We start from the raw sequence: 20885 nt of genomic DNA on the forward strand, positions 1-20885 counted from the left end.
AGGTAATTTTTATTTAAAGCAGTGTCAAATAAACCATGAAGACATTAATGTCTTTGTATTAGCCGAATTGATTGAGTAATTACATTAAGTCAATAAAAGGGAGAGGAAAAAGACACTGTGGGTAATTTATGTACAATTTAGTTATGCCAATTTTGATAAAGTTTTTGTATATTGCTTTGCTGTTATTGTTCAATATGTCATTCAGCACATGTATTCTCCTTGTTATATGGATAAACCAAACATTTTCTGAGGGACAACTTCAAAACATTTAGGTCCTTATAACTCTGTAGGTAAAACTTATATTATTCGTTAGACATGCATTTTTCGTGGAGTTTTGTGTAATCCGTCAACACTGAAATTAAATATCCAAAGAACATTCATATCTGTAGTCTTATATCATGCAGACATATTAAAAAAAATTCTCTTCTTGAAGATCTAACACAACACCAGAATTGATGAATCCACAAAGTTTAATGTCAATGAAAATAAAAGAATCTTCAGTATTTTGTTAATAACAATTTGAGGATCTCTTTTATGCTCTCATATAGCAGTAGCACTGTCCTTCTATGAGGCCGTTCGTCTGGTAAAAATGCCTTTGTCAGCCATAACTTTGCCACAATATTATCCCTTTGCATGCTGGGAAATTTGTCTTCTGCTAAAATGTCGTCTGCTGAATTTCTAAAATTAGCATTTTCTTTGATTTTTTTCAAAGAATACTATCAGAATAGCAAACAGTTTGGATCCTGATGAGACGCCACGTACTGTGGCGTCTCATCTGGATCCAAACTGTTTGCAAAGGCCTTTAAAATCCGGTTCCAGCGCTTAAAGGGTTATACTAGTATTGATGGATAATGAAATACCTAGGCACAAATGTAAGACCTAGTGAGAAGACATGTGTCAAATTCAACAACAGGGATGCAAATCTCAAAGGTCAAGGCAACACTGGTAGGCCTAAGAGCAGAAATGGTCAATATCACAATTTAAGGTGTGAATAATACTGTTTTTATACCCCCACAAACGAAGTCAAGGGGGGTTTATAGGAATGAACTTGTCTGTTGGCCGGTTGGTCGGTCTGTTGGTCTGTCTGTCGGCCTGTATTAATTGTCCGCTCTCTTATTCAATTAGTTTTCATCCGATCTTCACCAAACTTGGTCAGAAGTTGTATCTACATGATGTCTAGGCCAAGTTCGAACATGGGCCTTGCCGGGTCAAAAACTAGGTCACGGGGTCACTTAGTGCGTTTTAAACATTCAGCATGTTGTTTGCTCTATAATTCAAGTAGTTTTCATCCGATCTTCACCAAACTTGTTCAGAAGTTGTATCTAGATGATCTTAAGGCCAAGTTTGAACATGGGCCTTGCCGGGTCAAAACTAGGTCACAGGGTCACTTAGTATGTTTTACACATTGAGCATGGTGTCCGCTCTCTATTTCAAGTAGTTTAGATCTGATATTCACCACACTTGGTCAGAAGTTGTAACTAGATGATGTGTAGGTCAAGTTCGAACATGGGCCATGCGGGGTCAAAACTAGGTCATTGGGTCACTTAGTGTGTTTTAAAGCTCACCATGTTGTCCGCTCTCTAATTCAAGTAGCTTTTATCCAATCTTCACTAAAATTGATCAGAAGTTGTATCCTGATAATGTCAAGGGCAAGTTTGAATATGGGTCATGTGGGGTCAAAAACAAGGTCACGGGGTCACTAAGTGCGTTTTAAACATCACAATGCTGTGGGCTCTCTAATTCAAGTAGTTTTCATCCAATCTTCACCAAACTTGGTCAGAAGTTGTATCTAGATGATGTCTAGGTCAAGTTTGAATATTGGTCATGCCGGGTCAAAAACTAGGTCATGGGGTATCTTAGTGCGTTTTAAACCTTACCATGTTTTCCGCTATCTAATTTAAGTAGTTTTCATCCAATCCTCACCAAACGTGGTCACAAGTTTTATCTAAATGATCTCTAGGACAAGTTTGAACATGGGCCATTCCGGGCCGAAAACTAGGTCACGGGGTCACTTAGTGCATTTTTTAACATTTAGCATTGTGTCCGCTCTCTAATTCAAGTAGTTTACATCCGATCTTCACCAAACTTGGTCAGAAGTTTTATGGAGATGATCTTAAGGCCAAGTTAGAACATGGGCCTTTCTGGGTCAAAAACTCGGTCAAGGGGTAACTTAGTGCGTTTTAAAAATTGAGCATGGTGTCCGCTGTTTTTTGTGAAGACGACATGCAAAATATTATGTGTCAATGCCGCATGTGGGGGTATTTGTCACGTCTGTGACAATGCTCTAGTTTGTTTTGCAAAAAGTGGGACCGTGGTCTAGTGGAATGATGCTGGTCAAGGAATCGGATGGTCCCTGGTTCAAATCCCGCTCAAACCACGGAATTGCCCTGAGCAAAAAATTAATCCCACGCTTGCTCCTCTCCACCCTGGTGTATAAATTGGTACCATTGAGGGAAATAAGCCATTGTGTCATGGCTGCATACTGCGCCGCATGTTAACGGACGGCTTATATATAACAGTGATCGGGGGCTAAATGTCAAAGTCAATTGAAGATGAGTCTAATTTCATAATCAGACTATATACCCATGCATTTACCCTTTGCACTAACAACTATTGCACTTGTTATTTTGAGGTCATTGGCCAATGACAGAATGTACTTGTTATTTTGAGGTCATTGGCCAATGACAGGAGGCACTTGTTGTTTTTTTTTGGTCATTGGCCAATGACAGAAGGTACTTGTTATTTTAAGGTCATTGGCCAATGACGGAAGGTACTTGTTATTTTAAGGTCATTGGCCAATGACGGAAGGTACTTGTTATTTTAAGGTCATTGGCCAATGACGGAAGGTACTTGTTATTTTGAGGTTATTGGCAAATGACAGAAGGCTCTTGTTATTTTGAGGTTATTGGCCAATGACGGAAGGCTCTTGTTATTTTGAGGTCATTGGCCAATGACGGAAGGTTTCAAGGTCAGTCTTTTCAAACTTTTGTTTTGATTTCATGTTGAGAACATTTTCAGAATATCAATTATAGTATATGATTTTGTTTTCAGGCTGCTTTCGCAGTTCTTTATTTTTGGTTTTGTACAGGTATCGGAACACAAAATTGAGATCAATGACAAGGAATTGCAGAAAAACCTTGTGTTGACGACTGCTGACCTACGATTTGCCGATATTCTAGTCAAAGCCGTTTCAGAATCTGTGGAAGATGGCTACTTTGATGGCACTGGTATCTATTGTGTTTTTTTTGTATTTTATTAAGCCTGTTAAAAAAAATAGGGCGTAGCATGGGAACACTTGCTGCTGGGGTGGGGGTGGGATTCAGTGTTGGTTTGAATGATGTCTGCTGAATAACTCAAACAGTGTAAATCAGATCATCATGAAACTGGGTCAGAATGTTTATAGACATTATGTCTCTGCCGAGTTCATAAGCAGTCCAATTTCTTTAAGCACTTCTTCTAATTAATGGCCCTTTAATAATTAAAACAACAACAACCAATTTACATGATCCTCACGTTAACTCTGATAGTATACATTGGATCATCATGAAACTTTGTAATAATGTTAAGGGCATAATATCTCTGTCAAGTTTGATAGCCAGCCAAATCACTAAAAAAAATTCTGAATTGTGGCCCTTGAATTATTAACAATTTGACAAATAAAGTTTGTCTGCGCTGATATAAGAGGTGTTGTATTCAATCACTTTAGTTTGGATTATTTTTGGAGACGTTCGAGTCAAGGTCACTGCACTTTAAATAGAAAAACTTTTTTCACTCAATAATTTGTGTATATTATGGGCATTGTGCTGAATTTGCATGTTCTGGTTGTTCTAAACAGTTTAGACTAAGCTTGGAATATCATTTGTTAGTCAGTTGGTTCAAGGTCAATGTCACCCTTAATTAATATAGGAAAACTATTTTCTAAAAAAAACTTGAGCTTGGATGGCAGTTTTTTTTGCACAAACATTTTATGTGAAGGTAGCATACCTGCAGACCTTACTTGAGTTCTGCACAATTATTTTAATAAGATAAGATTAACATGTATTAGTAAAATATTAAAGAACTGCTTTCATGACATTTCAATATATTGTTATCCCCCGCCATAGGTGGAGGGATATTGTTTTGGCGTTGTCCGTCCGTCTTTCTGTCCTTCCGTCTTTCCGTCCGTCCGGAACTTTTGTGTCTGGAGCCATATCTTGGAAGTGCTTTGGTGGATTTCATTGAAACTTGGTATGAGTATATATATATGGATAAGAGGATGATGCATGCCAAATGGCATTGTACACCATCTGTTAATAACAGAGTTATGGCCCTTTGTATCTTAAAAAATGCTTTTTTAGCTGAGTGTCAAATATAACACTTTTGTGTCCAGAAGCATATTGGCAGGGGATATCAATTTAACGAATTTGTTTGTTTTCTCTATTATTTGCTCTTCCATCCTATTAAAACAAATTTACTATACGACCTTCACAGACCTTTCAACTGGCGTATTTTATGTCAAAGGTCACACTCTTGTTGAATAATGAATACCAAGTAAAAAGGTTTCAATGATTTGTAGTTCAGATGGACATAAGTAACATGACGGAAGGTTTTGGAACTATGTCGATTTGAATATGTCCAAAATTTCTAATGAGATTTAAAAAAACATGCATTGAAAATTTAATAAAATGTTAAGAATGTTATGAATTAATTGCTGTTATTCTATTGTAAACAGAGTGAATATGTCCAAAATATTTTATCTGATAAAAAAACATGCATTAAACATTTTATAAAATTTTAAGAATGTTTTGAATTAATTATTATTGTTGCATTGTAAACAGAATGGGAAGGAAATGATGAATGGCTCAGGGCCCAATTTCGGGCCTACCTTGAAGGGATGCTGGCCTCGATAAAATCTGACGGTAAGAATCAGTTGGTAGGCTGCAGGGATTTCAATAGAGTTTGAAAATTAACCCTTTCAGTGCGGGAACCGAATTTTGAAGGCCTTTGCAAACAGTTTGGATCCAGATGAGACACCACAGAATGTGGCGTCTCATCAGGATCCAAACTGTTTGCTATTCTGATAATATTCTTTGAAAAAAATTGAAGAAAATGCTTATTTTAGAAATTCGCCAGACGACATTTTAGCAGACGACAAATTTCCCAGCATTCAAAGGGTTAAGAGTCAAGTGACCTCCGTGCTAAATTTTCAGGGGTCCAAATATTGAAGTAAAGAATAGTTTTGTTTATGCATATTTGTTAAAATATATGATTGCATGATATAAAATATATTATTGTTTAATATAAAATATATGATTGTATGAGATCAAATATATTATTGTACAAGGTAAAATATATGATTGTATGATATCAAATACATGATTTTGTGATATAAAATATATTATTGTATGATATAACATTTAAATGATAGTTAGCTAAATATTGGTCACATTTACATCATAATAATGCAAGGCAAATATGTAAAAAAAAAAAGCAAAACGCTTTCACCAAAATGCAGGATTTGGCTTCAATGAAGAGCCTTGTGGGCCATATCCATACAGACTCCTACTAAAATGTTATTGTAATATGTCATAGGTCATATTCATGGAGAACGATAAGCTGCCCTAAGAAAACCATTTTTTCCAAGCATTTTCAAGCATTTCGAATTGTGTAAAATAAAAACCAATACAAATTACAAACAGCATTTAAAATAAAAGTTTTTGTTTAATTGTAATGTTTTGTTGCTTTCTCCCAAACTGCTTAGGATGCATGTATCTTTCTTGGTAAGGTTCTGATTGAACATATGCATTTTTAAAAGACAAACCTAATATTTTCTTAGATCCAAAACTCCTAGAAGATTACGGCATCTCGTTTATACAGTGCTGGAAAACAACACACAACTACAAAGTGTGGTCTAGTGCGGAACGTCCAGGACTGAAGACCTTGGAAGCTGGGTACCGGTCATTCTTTTCAGTGTTCAAGTGCCTAGTATAACAAACATATTTCCTTTGAAGCTGGGTACCGGTCATTCTTTTCAATGTTCAAGTGCCTAGTATCACAAACCTATTTCCTTTGAAGCTGGGTAGCTGTCATTCTTTTCAGTGTTCCAGTGCCTAGTATAACAAACATTTTTAACCCTTTACCACTTAGATATGTATTTTACGCGACCTTGAAAGCTGGGTAGCGGTCATTCTTTTCAATGTTCAAGTGCCTAGTATAACAAACATATTTAACCCTTTACCACTTAGATATGTATTTTACGCGGCCTTGAAAGCTGGGTAGCGGTCATTCTTTTCAATGTTCAAGTGCCTAGTATAACAAACATATTTAACCCTTTACCACTTAGATATGTATTTTACGCGACCTTGAAAGCTGGGTAGCGGTCATTCTTTTCAATGTTCAAGTGCCTAGTATAACAAACATATTTAACCCTTTACCACTTAGATATGTATTTTACGCGACCTTGAAAGCTGGGTAGCGGTCATTCTTTTCAATGTTCAAGTGCCTAGTATAACAAACATATTTAACCCTTTACCACTTAGATACGTATTTTGACGCATTTGAAGTCCCTTAGAAGGGTAAATTAAATTAAAGACCTTTCTTACTAGATTCAAGTTGTAAAAGCTTCATGTCCAACCCTTAGATACTGATGAGCAGCAAACAGCATAAAACCTGAACAGAGTGCAAGTTACTCGCAGGCTGTTCTGGTTTTATGCTGTTTGCACATAGCCATTTTCACTTTGCTTCTAAGTGGGAAAGGGTTAAGTCAATACTCAGTTCTATTTTTTATCCGCCGCCGAAGGCGGAGGGATATAGAACTGGCTTTGTCCGTCTGTCAGTCACAGAATTTTAAAATGGCGGTGGACATAAATTCAACGATGTTGCTTGTTTGATCAATTTTCGAGATGAGTTTAATCATCATGCTCTATTTGGTTATTATAAAAACTACTTTGAATTTTTAATCTGACTCAACCCTGAGTTGGAGGAGAAATGTGTGTATATTCTCACAACAGTTACTGGGATTTGAGATTGTTCATGAGCAGAACGACATTCGCAGTACTTAGCTTAGTAAATACTCAATTCCTTTGTAATGAAAGCACATTTTACCCAGTGCTGCACATTTCATTATTAAGTTATCCCAAGTGTGTGTTTTTATTTTGCTTTATATTTTACTGCCTGTGCCTTTTTGATTGGGAAATATATAGTAGGACAAAGAATGTAATTGGGAAAAATGAGACATTATTATAAACAAGAATATAATAATATGCCAATTTTTCTAAAGTGCATATTTAAGTGCATTATTAGATAAATAGTATTAAGTGCTATGATATGATATTGCAGTATAATAAACTCAAAAAACAAATAATTGAGTTTATTGAACATGTTTGGAACCTTTTTTTGGGACTCTGTTGAAATGTTTGGGCAAAATGCTAATTTGTGCAAATGAGGAACAGCCTGTAAGAGGCTGTAATTTTGGAGACTCACCAATTCCCAATACTGTTAGTACGTAAAGTTTTATTGAAAAATTATTTTCATTATTTCAGACACCCCTGTCAGGGCAACTTAAGTGTGGCTGATATTAAAATGAGATTTTCACAGTACGTACTATTATTTGTGTGCTTGTATCTTCTGTTAATATTTTTCTCATATTCATCAAAGCTTGTTGAAAGTATATTCCTTTGTATTATTTTCTGTTCAACATCAATTGATAGCTTTTATGCATGCCTATCTTGGGGCTGTACTACTGAAGCAAATAAATTGGTAAAATATTGAACAACATTTTATGTGGCCTGGTCACATTCCTTGTTTTAATTAAAGACCAATTTTAGTTTGAAGATACTCAATTAATGAAGGATCTTATTCACATATGTTTCTATATTAAGAAGTATGCCTTTCAAGGTGGTCACATGGGGAATCAAATCACTGGTATTCATTACAGTACAATGCACAATACCGAAGGTGGAAAGAAGATAAATGCAGCTGTGACTCAAACTGGGAAATATGTAGTGCAAACTGGGAAAGCTGTCGGTAAGTATTGCTCGATTGGCTATTTCCGGCTCGGGTACTACTTAAAAGTACCCTGGGTACTCTTTAAGTATACTTAAATGTACCCCAGTACGGAAAATATGCTAAAACACACCTGGTAAATATTAGACTATACCCGAGTTTTATTCCCATCCCAAATCATAAATGTCAAAAAACGTTACGGAACAAACTTTGAACAAATCTCAACATGCTTTTTTGAGTACATATTTCGATAATATAGAGGTCATTATACAGAATATTGAATATAATTAATGTGAAAAATCGAGCAGACAACAACCAATTTAGCGTTAGTATTCCCAGGTACGTTTTAGTGTATTTTTTGTACCCAGGGTACATAGGAGTATACTTAAGAGATCCCGGGGTACTTTTAAGTAGTACCCTAGCGGACAATGACCCATATAGTGTAAGTATTGTGCTTGTTGACTGGATTGGTGAACAGGAATGATTTGTAACTATCAGATATGGAAATAAATCTATGTGATGTGTTTTATTTTGTGTTTTATGTAGCAATAGTTTCGTGTATTCCATCAAATTGTACGTATTTTATTGCCATTGGAAGGCTCATGTCAGAATAGCTAGGCCAGGTAATTTAGTTTTAAAAATAATTTTATGGAATTCAAATGTAACCACCAAAACGCTTCATTTTTAACCTTAATTTTAATATGAATTTGAATTTACATAAAAGAACGCAAGATCAGACAGTGTTAGCAAGTTGAAAATTACTGAACACAAGTTTTTTTAAATGGTTGACCCATTTAATTACCTTTTCCCTAAGCATGAACCAACATAACCTATTTACCTAGTAAACGTTTGGCTGTCATATCGCGTAAAACCATCCATAATATGGCTGTTTATGCTGACTAGTGTTTTCACCTCAAAGGAGGTGGTTATAAATCCAATAGCATATCTTCCATGAATGTGCGGACAAAAACAACAAACAGCAAACATTATGAGCCTTTCAAATTTGGAGAATAAGAAGAACATGAACCCCACCCTATAAGTACTAAAAAGTATCCCCAAGAGTACCTCCAATTGCTTTTTTCATCTAAGTTTTATGGCAAATAATTCAGGAATAGGAGGATCATTGGGCATGTTTAGTGCCTTGCACATCTACTGTGGGGGGGCAGATTACAGATTAGCCTGCGCAGACGACACTTTCCGCCCAGATTGTATTTTTGCCAATAAGAGACTTTCTTTAAAACAAAAAAATATCCATAAAAGCGGAAAGTGTCCACCCTGATAAGCCTGCTTGGACTGCACAGGCTGATCGGGGACGTTTTGCTTACATGCATTAAGCCCCATTTCCCCATGCAGAGCGTGGCGGATATCAATTAAATCTTACCTGTGAATGCCGTTCATATTATTGCAGGGGGTGCACTCAACCAGGCAAAGACCTCTATATCCTCCTGGTTTTCCACATGGAAATCCGGCAACAACAATGACGAGAAGGAGAAAGGCCAGGAACCCTCTTCATCTTAGAAGATAATTGAGTCTCGCTTGACGAGGATGACAAGGAGAAATGCGAGGAACCCTCTTGATCTTAGAAGAGTCTCGCGTTAGGGAAACCAGGCTGAATGCATGTTTGTTAAGTGTTGTCCCAGATTAGCCTGTGCAGTCTGCAAGGCTAACTAGGGAAGAATCTTTTCGCTTTTTATGCACCCGGTAGGGTGGCATATAGCAGTTGAACTGTCCGTCAGTGTGTCAGTATGTCAGTCAGTCTGTCCGTCCGTCCTTCCGAAAAAAAACACTTTAACATTGGCCATTACTTTTTCACTATTGAAGATAGCAACTTGATATTTGGCATGCATGTGTATCTCATGGAGCTGCACATTTTGAGTGGTGAAAGGTCAAGGTCAAGGTCATCCTTCAAGGTCAAATGTCAAATTTATGGCGTCTGTCTGTTCGAAAACTTTAACATTGGCCATAACTTTTTTACTATTGAAGATAGCAACTTGATATTTGGCATGCATGTGTATCTGATGGAGCTAAACATTTTGAGTGGTGAAAGGTGAAGGTCAATGTCATCCTTCAAGGTAAAATGTTAAATATATGGCGTCTGTCCGTCCGAAATCTTTAACATTGGCCATAACTTTTTTAATATTGAAGAAAGCAACTTGATATTTGGCATGCATGTGTATCTCATGAAGCTGCACATTTTGAGTGGTGGAAGTTCAAGGTCAAGGTCATCCTTCAAGGTCAAAGGTCAAAAAAAAAATAAAAAATAAATCAAACAGCGTTCTCATGAAGCTGCACATTTTGAGTGGTGGAAGGTCAAGGTCATCCTTCAAGGTCAAGGTCATCCTTCAAGGTCAAAGGTAATTTTTTTTTTTAAATTCAAAGCGGCATTCTCATGAAGCTGCACATTTTGAGTGGTTGACATCGCATTGCAGTAGTGGAGTTACTGATTGTCTGTGTGCCATTAAACCTTCAGAAAAGTGTATGTGATGCAACAGATGTAAGTCACTGTGAATGACAACCTTTGATTGTTCTGCTCATCTGGCAGTGTTGCGTTTATGCGTTTGTTTTCAGTCAATCAACAGAGCAATTGTCAATAAACCGTTTGTGTATTAAAAGGACTTCTGGGCATGATAATAAATATGTTCATATTATCTTGGTTTATCATTTAAATAATCAAGTCATCATTAACTGTAAAGGACAGAGTGGTTTACTTTTTTATATTGAACTGAAATTGTAAACATACATTTATTAAGAACTACTAGGATGACATGTCCTGCTGCAGTTTACAACAACACATCAGGATGTATCCATTTATCGATGTTGCCTCTTTTTGAATGTATTTGGCCGCAGCATAAAGTGTTGGTTATTGTAACTTTACCTAGAACCATCATTTATAACTTGTCTACTTTAGTCACAAAGCTGGGTGACAGATTCCTTTGACATATACGATGTGTCCATTTCTAGATCTTTCCTCATCATGCATGTACTTTGCCGCTGCATAGAGTGTTGATAATTGCAATTTGACCTAGAACCATCATATTGTTCTTGTTTTTTCAAGTCATTTAGGCAGGTTACAGATTCCTTTGACATCTGTTATATAATCTGTGTAAGGATTACAACTTGGCCTTTCTATGTGTTTTCCTTTCCTTTACTTTTCTGTCTTTATCCAATGCATCGGCAACTGTTTGTATGTCTTATATATATATATGTTCACGGTTAAGTAAAACTGTTGGCCTTCAACTAATTGGTCCGTAGTCAATGACTGTACAAATTACTAGTATGCCAACAAATATTAGTATAACATAGGACACAGCTGAAGCTGTCTTCATTGTCATGACAACATGTTTATTCGTCAGTGTTCTATTGACAAGATCTATGCATAGACGTAACAGTTATATTGTTAAGGGAAAACCTAAGAAACGAACACCAGTTTATTTCTGGTCCCATATCTACGAACATAAATTGCTTATCGACCAATGGGATTCGGAGCTCATTATTTTCAATTTTGTAGTTTATTATTTGTATTGATTTTCAGAACATTATTTTGCCTTTGGGGTCATAATTCCAGTTTTGCCTTTGGGGTCATAATTCCAGTTCCAGAGATTATGTTTAATAGCTTATGTATAGCTCAACGACTCAATTGATATCTGGTAAACATTTAGAACACACGTTATAATCTTTGGAAGAGCACAGTTATTGTGATATATGTCCTTAAACTTTGACTTAATCTCAGAAACATTGGTAAATCAATAGACAAAAACAACCACAGCCATTTGTTGATTTACTACATATGTTTATGTCATTGATCTCAAGAAGGTAGGACGCACGGTCAAACTTATTTTATTACCAGTGAAGATTTAGCTAACATTTGTAAGTTTTACCATATACAAAATCGTTGTAAAGCTTGAATGTAATGACTTGATCGAGAATATTGTATTCCAAATAGATTCTTCACCCAAAGAGAAATTGCACAAAAGTAGTGCGGTGTTAACTCCACCCACGAAGGGTTTGGGTTAGGGGTTAATTGATGTGTAATATCTAATTAGTATCTGTTATTTGTGTCGTATCTATCTGGAAAATAATGCCACCCTGACTTGATGCACTGCCACAAAGGTGTGATCTTTGGCTATAATGTGCCTTTTGATATAGTATTATGAGTATACTAGAATAATAACAGCATGCACATTATAAAATATGTTTATTGAAGTGTTTATTTCATTCACTAGCTTGTTCTTGAGTCATGGTAGAGTAGGGACTTAAAGTGATAGGCATTTATTTTCTACCGAAAAGAAAGAACTGGAATTTTAGTTTTTTTAAGAACCCTGTTCTCAGCAGCTTTAAACCTGATATTCTTCAAAGTTTTAACTTCAGGCGCTAGTTTGTGATCAACATAAGTAAAGAATTAAAACACTGGATGTTGTCCGAAAAGTAACAACTTAAAACAATGCATGTGGGAATCTGTTTCAAGAGTTTGATCATTTGTCCAAAATAAATTATGAAATGCTTGCGTGAATTGGTTAAAACCCAGTGGTGAAGGCTATATGAAGACTTCTTAAGCAAATAGCCAAGCCGCATTCATACACTGTTTTTAGCTTATCTGGGCATGAAGTGCTCAAGTATGAGCCAATCTTTGGTCAAATTTGGTCGTCAATAGTATTCATCTATGTTACTTAAATGAAGTCATCAAATCAAACTTTGAATAAGTGTTCATTTGAAGGTCTTTTTCAAAAAAACGTTATTTGACATTTAGTATAAATGGTTTGTGCTTTAGGATTATTGCTTTAATTCAAATTGCTGCATGAACACAATATATTGGTAGATATATATATAAGTAATTTGCACTACTGAATGTCTTGTTTTGTTATAGTTTTTTTAATAATTAGCTTACACGTTATTTACGTACATGCTATGATGTTTTCAATGTGTTCATTAGGACGCTCTTTTCCAGGAGACTTATTTTGATACTTAAAAATTGGCCTTATAGTGTTATTTGCTTGCGCTTTTAGGTCCTTGTACAGTAAGTCTAATATTCTTATTGCTGTTTAAACACAATATAACGATATTAATATATTTGCACCACTCAACTTATTCGTTTTTGTATTGTTATGTTAATTATAAGCTTGCAAGTTATGTATGTGCATACATTGTTTAAAACATGATTAAAGCAAATGTTATTGCGACATTATACGCACATTTTTGGGTACAGTATGTATGTGTATTTGATTATTTGTATAATGGTTTGTTTGTACAAAATATTTCATGCAGAAACTGCATGTTCACAAATTACTAGCATATCTGAAAAGAAATAGAATATCTCTGATTTATGACATTTGAAAATTGTCAATAATTTGTGTTGTAAAGTAGGCTGAACATTTAATCATGCCCATATTAACCCATTTATGCCTAGTGTCTAGAAAAAAGGCATTGGCAAACAGGTCTGCACTGTTTGCTTAAAATAATTTCTGTAAGAAATATTCTAAATATAGAAATAAATATAAAAAAAATCACTAGACATCCCTAATTTAAAAAATAAATTGATCCAATTTAGAAGGATGGGAAAGTGCACTAGGCATTAATGGGTTTAAAACTGAAATAAATATAAATGGTTGTGACCAACCTATAACTATACAAGAATGTTGTTCAATTTCTTCCAAAAATTTTGTGTTTTTGGCCTAATGTTGTGTTTGCATATCAGGTATGGTCAATGTGCTCTTCCCAAGAAACACTTAAATACCTCTCAAATTTATTTCTTAAAAAAATAAATATATATAATACCAACGTACATTTAAGACAGACAAATATCGTACTTTTTAAACACAGTAATAATATTAATTAGATTTTATTCTTTGGAAAAGGTTTAATAAATATGCATCTTTGTAAGTAACAGTCCCTCGAGAATTGATAGAAATTTAGAATCCCAGTGTAATAACCTAGGCAAGATAGAAAATAAATATTTTCCGAATATATCGATACAAATAGCTGGGGATGAAGCATCTAGCATTTTTCTTTCAATATCTTTTTTTAAACATGTATATTGATAATTGTTAAAAGCATTTATTATGCCCCCAGTAGGGTGGCATATAGCAGTTGAACTATCTGTCCGTCTGTATGTCTGTCAGTCTGTGCGTCAGTCCGAAAACTTGAACATTGGTCATAACTTTTGCAATATTGAAGAAGTAACATGCTTTAAGGGGAGATAATTTATAATTTATATCATTTGCAGGTACAGATCATTTTCACAAGGGAAGTCATATTTTTTAAAGTGATATAATCAATTGTGTTTATTATTTCAAATCGGCGCAGTAGGACAAATATCTGTCTTGTTTCAACATGTATTTCTGGAATTGTTAATTTGTTCAAGATTTATTTATTTATAATTATCAATCAAATAAGTATACTCAGTTATAAATTGCGTTGTTTATTTCAAAACTGATCAATTTCAATGTGACATGTGGCTATGTGCAATAAAGCTACCATTTCTGTTTGTTCTGCTTTCCATTGTTGTTCTTAGTAAACTATAGCGTCATATGGATACCATGAAGAATGGCGAAAAGGCCATTCACAGTACGATAACGTCGATAAGTCTATGTCCGGTGCCGTTACAAGTCAAGAAACCAGATTTTCACTTAATCCTAATGAAACTGAATGTTTATTTGGACTAATATCGAAGTAAAGTTTTTTCAAAAACTAGGTCACAAGGTTTACTCTTAGAAAACCCATGATACCACTCTATAAGCCACATTTATAGCGCTATCTTGATGAAACTTGTAAAGAATGTTTATCTGGACAAATTGCAGGCCAAGTTTTAGTTAGGATCAAGTGGTGTGATAAAAAGGCCACCGTCGCAACAAACTATAAATGCATTTATCATGTTTCATAAAATATGTATATCTTAAAAAACATTAAGTGTATCATCCAATGGGTGTTGCAATACTAGTTCCAATGCGTTGACGTAAGTTTTTAATATTGATGTTCGCTTTTGTTATGTCAATGTGTGTGGCACTTGACAACATTGGAAAACACAAGTATGGATCTTTGTTGCTGACTTATTTTTTTAGGAGAGTGACCATTTAACAGCCACCGATGTCACAGAAGGAAGAGTCCCTCAGAATAGATGACTGGTATTATATATATATATAATGTCTTGTTTGTCAAATAATTGAGAACAACTTACCAATTCTTGTATTTTTCTTCCAATTGAATTATCATATGAATTGTTTAAACTGTCGAATAGCTGTCGAAGAACCGTTTGCAAATAGCCCCCAGTCAACTAATCCTATTTACATGGGTTACCAGAAAACTCGCCCCAAAGACAACTCGCCCCAAGACAACTCGCCCCGAAAATCTGGACAACTCGCCCCAAATATAGTGAACAACTCGCCCCAATCGAAAGACAACTCGCCACAAATGAAAGACAACTCACCTAAACTAAATGGCATCAGGCAACGAAAATTTGTGTCATATATTGAATACTCTTTGTGGGAAAAAATGTATTATATCACATGTTTGACTTTAAAAGGAATGACGAATACACAAAACGAACAAGACATGGGAAAAACAAAAAAAACTAGAAATGTGTTATATTCACAATTATATTCATAATTTATAACAATTACATACTCAAGACACTTCTTCAGGCAGCATGACCTAAGGAACGCACACCTGGACACCCGCAGTGAGTATCAGGATTGTCATAATGAAAATCGTGACTTCCGGTACGTTCGTCGACACGTCAATCCTGAAAACAGTCAACACTGCACGAACTGTGGACGTCAAAATCATGTTACACGTGACTGCAGACTACCCAAAAGACAATAGATTACTTATGACAGACGTACTACATCGTTATATAGCACGAATAAATTTGACATTCTTTCGTCGGTATGTAACCAATGTGACTCGCACAAATGTAACTGTAGTTTAATTATTGCTAATGATAATAAAAATCAACATAAACCACATTGCTTAAGATTGAAAAATGTTAGAAGTAGCACAATAAATAATTTAGACACGGATATATCATCTCTGGATAGTAAGGTTCTTATGGAATCTCACATACAATCTACTTTAAAATGTAACATAAATAATGATTATTATATTCCATTTACATATAAAGGTTTGCATATTGTGCATTCGAATATCCAACATTTAATGCCTATATTGGATGAAATTCGTGTTTACTTACACGAAAATAGTTCTTTAGATATAGTAGGCTTTTGTGAAACATTTTTAAATGATAAAACGGAGATTAATAACATTTCCATTTCCGGTTACATCATTGTAAGACGTGATAGGGCTATTTCTGCTGGAGGCGGTATAATAGTTTTATATAAAAGATAGCATCTCTTTTTTACGTAGACATGATTTAGAAAGTGACGATATTGAATCTATTTGGCTACAAATCAACATTGTAAAGTACAAACCATATTTAATTAACTTTGTTTATCGCCCACCAAATAGCCCTCAATCTTGGATTGACTCATTTGAATTACATATAAATAAGGCAGACATGGAAGATTGAAATGTGTATTTAACCGGGGATTTAAATTTTCACTGTTTAAGACAAAATATATTTAACAATAAGAAATGGGAAAAACTTATCACTGATTTTAATTTAAAACACCACTGTCTTTTCCAACAAGGGTTACTGAACGTTCATCATCAATATTAGACCATTTGTATTCAAAATATGACAACATTTCTGAGGTAATCATACCAAAAATAGGCATAAGTGACCATTACCCAGTAGTTTGTACATTAAGCGTCAAAGGTAAAATTGTTAAAACAGATGATCATAAAATTATTAAGTACAGATGTTTTAACAAGTTTAATGAAATAAATTTTCAAAATGACTTAGCAAATGCTAATTTTGATATGGTTGAAACAATAGAGAGTACTAATGAGGCATTTGAAGTATTTTATAACATATTAAATTCAGTCCTTAATAAGAATGCCCCTATCAAATATAAAAAAGTGAAGAGATTACAACAACCTGGTTGGTACAACGAAAACGTAAAACAAGCCGGGTCTTTAAGGGATAAATATAAACGTGAATCTAATTGGCAACAATATAAGTTGTGGCGTAATAAATGTAACAGTGCAATCAAAATGGCTAAAAAAAAATATTTTTCGAATGCGGTACAAAACAAAACAAGTGCGAAATCGCTCTGGAAAACTATTAAATTAGCATCAAATGAACACACAGAATCCACTATTTTGCCAAATGTAATAAGGAAGGATGATCAGATAATATCTGGTAAAACAAATGTAGCTAATGCACTTAATTACCACTTTGTTGACATCTCGCAACTTATTAAAAAGACTGAATTTGCTGAACACGATTTCCACTCACTGAAAACATATCTAGATGCTAAGCTAGAATCTAAGCATTTTCCTTTTCAGTTTATTACTACATCAGAAGTTAGTACTTTAATTAATCAACTTCATTCAAACAATTCTGTTGGGGCTGATGGTATAGGGCCCAGCATTATTAAACTTTGCAAAGAATTCATTATACAACCAATCACTGCTCTTATAAATAACTGTATATCACATGGAACCTTTCAAGACATGCTTAAAATTGCATACGTAATACCCTTATACATGGGTGGATCGGTAGAAGATCCCAATAATTATAGACCAATATCACTTTTACCTACTATATCTCAAATATTTTAAAAGCATATAGCTAAACAATTGCATATATATCTAGAATCTACAGGTATATTAAACAAAACTCAGTCGGGTTTTCGCAAATATCATTCTTGTCAAACAGCATTGATTAATATAGTTGATTCATGGCTTAAACAAATTGATAATGGGAATCTGGTGGGTACAATTTTCTTGGATTTTAAAAAAGCATTTGATCTTGTGGACCATAGTGTTCTTTCATACAAATTAAAACTTTATCATTTTAATGATAGGTCATGCGACCTATTTTCTTCATATCTCCGCAATCGATTTCAGTATATCAAAGCAGAAAACACTACCTCTACTTGTAAAAGCATCATTGCTGGTGTTCCCCGAGGATCTATTTTAGGACCTCTTCTATTTCTTATTTACGTTAATGATCTTTCGCTAGGATCTTACATGTGATTCTGCAATGTATGCTGATGATACAACATTGCACACTGTGGGAACAAATATTCAATCACTTCCAAATAAGCTACAAACAAATCTTTTAATTGTAAATGATTGGTGCCAAACTAATAACATGATTATTAATCCACTAAAAACTAATTGTATGGTATTAGGGTCGAAACGGAAAGCTCAAAACTTAACAAATCTAAAACTTAAAATTTCAGATACGGTGATCAAAACAGTAAATTGTCAAAAACTGCTTGGCCTTTATATTGACAATACTATATCTTGGAAACTACACATTAACAGCGTTTGTTCAAAAATGTCATCACGAATGTTTCTTTTGCAAAAAATAAAACCATATTTAACCCTTGAAATGCGTAAGCTCTTCTATAATGGTTATATCTCACCTATATCCGACTACGCATGCGTTACCTGGAGTTCAGCGGCCAAAACGGAAATTAATAGAATAGTCAAAATACAAAAGCGTTGTGGTGCACATATTTTAAATAAAAGTACAACACTCATTCAAAAACACTATTTAAAGATCTAAAATGGTTGACTTTCTAACAGCGTAATCACTATTTCACGTCAGTTATTGTATTTAAAGCATTTCACAATCAAACCCCAACATACATACGTGACCTTTTGACACCTTCACAAAATAATCACTATAACTTGCGATCTTGCGAAAAGGGGGATTTAAAGATAGTGCGAATACCCAAAACAAACTATTTCTAACAATCGTTTAAATTTTCTAGCAAAAAAATTTGGAATTCGTTACCCCAATTTATACGTCAAACAAACAATTTAATTACATTTAGGACAATTAAAAAGCGTATCTTTCTTCCACACTTTATGAAATAAACTGAACATGCTTCATGCTGTTTTAGTAAATAACATTAGTTTAATGTTTGAATACTGTTCTTGCATAAATGGTTATTGTAGTTTTATGTATGTCATTTGTTTTTAATTATAATATATATCACTATAAGTGTGCTTGCATATATGATTCTTTATGTTTTGTTCTTATTGCTCAATATGAAATATGATGTATTTGTTATATTGTATATTGTTAGAAGACCTTGTTGAAAATAAGAAATGTATTATATAAATTGCATATTATGTAATTTCATCTGATGTATTTCTTAACAAGTCTATCTTCTTTAAATAAAGATTGTATTATTATTATTATTATTATTATTATTATTATTATTAATTATTATTATTATACTAACATTTTTATTGAAAACATTCAAAGCATCAATTACGGCATATAAACGAAATAAATAACAAAGAATGAAATGACAATGCAATATATGATCAAACATTTCCAACATCTATAATAATTTTAAAACATTAAATACACACATGTTGTAAATATTTGCCATGCTGTTATTGTTGTCATGACAATGCAAGATAGCAACTTTCAGGCATTTGGTTTGTAAATGCCACTGCACTTCCCTCTGCAGACGTAAGCATATGCAAAGAAGGTACCGGTAGTAAAGTTACATAATTCAAGATCATGATTATAATAAGTAATGTAAACAATGATGAAAACAACAACAGAAAACCTGGTATGATTACCACAAACAATTTATACAGAAATATATAAGACGGGGCATTTAACTTGTGGTTCATAAATATTTCATGATAGAAATATCAACGGAATGCACAGTTTAACTATCAGCGGAGTTTTAATTACATCAAAACTGATTGAAGGTGTTAATCCTGTTATCTTATCAGCGGGATTACATCGCCTCCGATAATCTGATTACCAGCAGCGCGCGCAATCTGGTTATTTAATGACTAAATTTAGTATAAGTACTTATATGATTTAATAAGAAGCGTATACGTACGTTAAAAAACTGTTGAATACAATAATACGAACTCATTAACTTTTTAATCCGTTTTATTTACCATATATTATTATATATACGCGTTCAATGCAAATAATACCAGTAAAATCACTAGTTGATGTGGATATCAGTACATGTAATAAATGTCTATATATTATAATCAAACCATGCGCAATTTTATAATTCCGAAGTAATCTTATTTGCTGAAATATGATCTACGGTAGCTATAATGGATCAACATCACCATTGCACATTTTTACGGATACCACTAAATTTGATTTAAAACGAATACAAAAATATATGCTCATAATATAAACGCTGAAAGTTATTACGTTAAATGGGATAATAATTATTGTGATCAATGTTTAAGGGATATAACAACATGAGTTTACCAGTTATGCCAGGATCTATATCAATGCAACAAAAATAACTTCGATACGGATGAAATGGTCGACCGATTCACAGTGTTTTTAAAAAATAACGGAAGTAAATACTTTATAATGGCTAAACAACGGCATAAATGCTCACAGTATTCAAACACAAGTAATAAATGGTAGAAGTAAATACTTTATAATGGTTAAACAACGGCATAAATGCTCACAGTCTTCAAACACAAGTAATAAATGGTAAACTGGATACTCAGGTAAAGAGCATTGACTTTTGTTTAGATGTTAATAAAGTCGTCTGCTGCATATTTATTTATATAGGGAAAGAGTCGCGCCTTTTTTGACAAAGTAAATATTTTCAAAGTATGCGCCTTATGTACATACATGCAGTATATTATATAAAACGTTAATGTAAAGTCTAATCATAAATATAAAATGCACATAATACATATTGTTTTAATTCCTATATAATCAGCACTTTTTGTTGGATTTCAACAATGACTTAATTCATTGTCGGGTGTAGCAATTGTTTATTAGCGGTGTACATTACCCAAATAACGCAAAGGTAACATTCTCACAT

At 34.0% G+C, this 20885-nt stretch overlaps 1 protein-coding gene across 1 annotated transcript in view; it reads left to right on the top strand.

Moving 5' to 3' along the window:
* LOC127855510 (late secretory pathway protein AVL9 homolog) overlaps positions 1-14464 on the top strand; it is a 38541-nt gene extending 24077 nt beyond the window's left edge. Inside the window, exons 14-19 of the mRNA XM_052391167.1 lie at positions 3089-3227; positions 4818-4898; positions 5816-5930; positions 7521-7574; positions 7916-8004; positions 9392-14464. Of these exons, the coding sequence (XP_052247127.1) occupies positions 3089-3227; positions 4818-4898; positions 5816-5930; positions 7521-7574; positions 7916-8004; positions 9392-9501 (588 nt within the window). The 3' untranslated portion in view covers positions 9502-14464. The remainder of the gene's footprint in view (positions 1-3088; positions 3228-4817; positions 4899-5815; positions 5931-7520; positions 7575-7915; positions 8005-9391) is intronic.
* The last annotated feature ends 6421 nt before the right edge of the window (positions 14465-20885 follow it).

This window comes from Dreissena polymorpha, chromosome 13 (assembly GCF_020536995.1).
Source record: "Dreissena polymorpha isolate Duluth1 chromosome 13, UMN_Dpol_1.0, whole genome shotgun sequence".
Taxonomy (NCBI): domain Eukaryota; kingdom Metazoa; phylum Mollusca; class Bivalvia; order Myida; family Dreissenidae; genus Dreissena; species Dreissena polymorpha.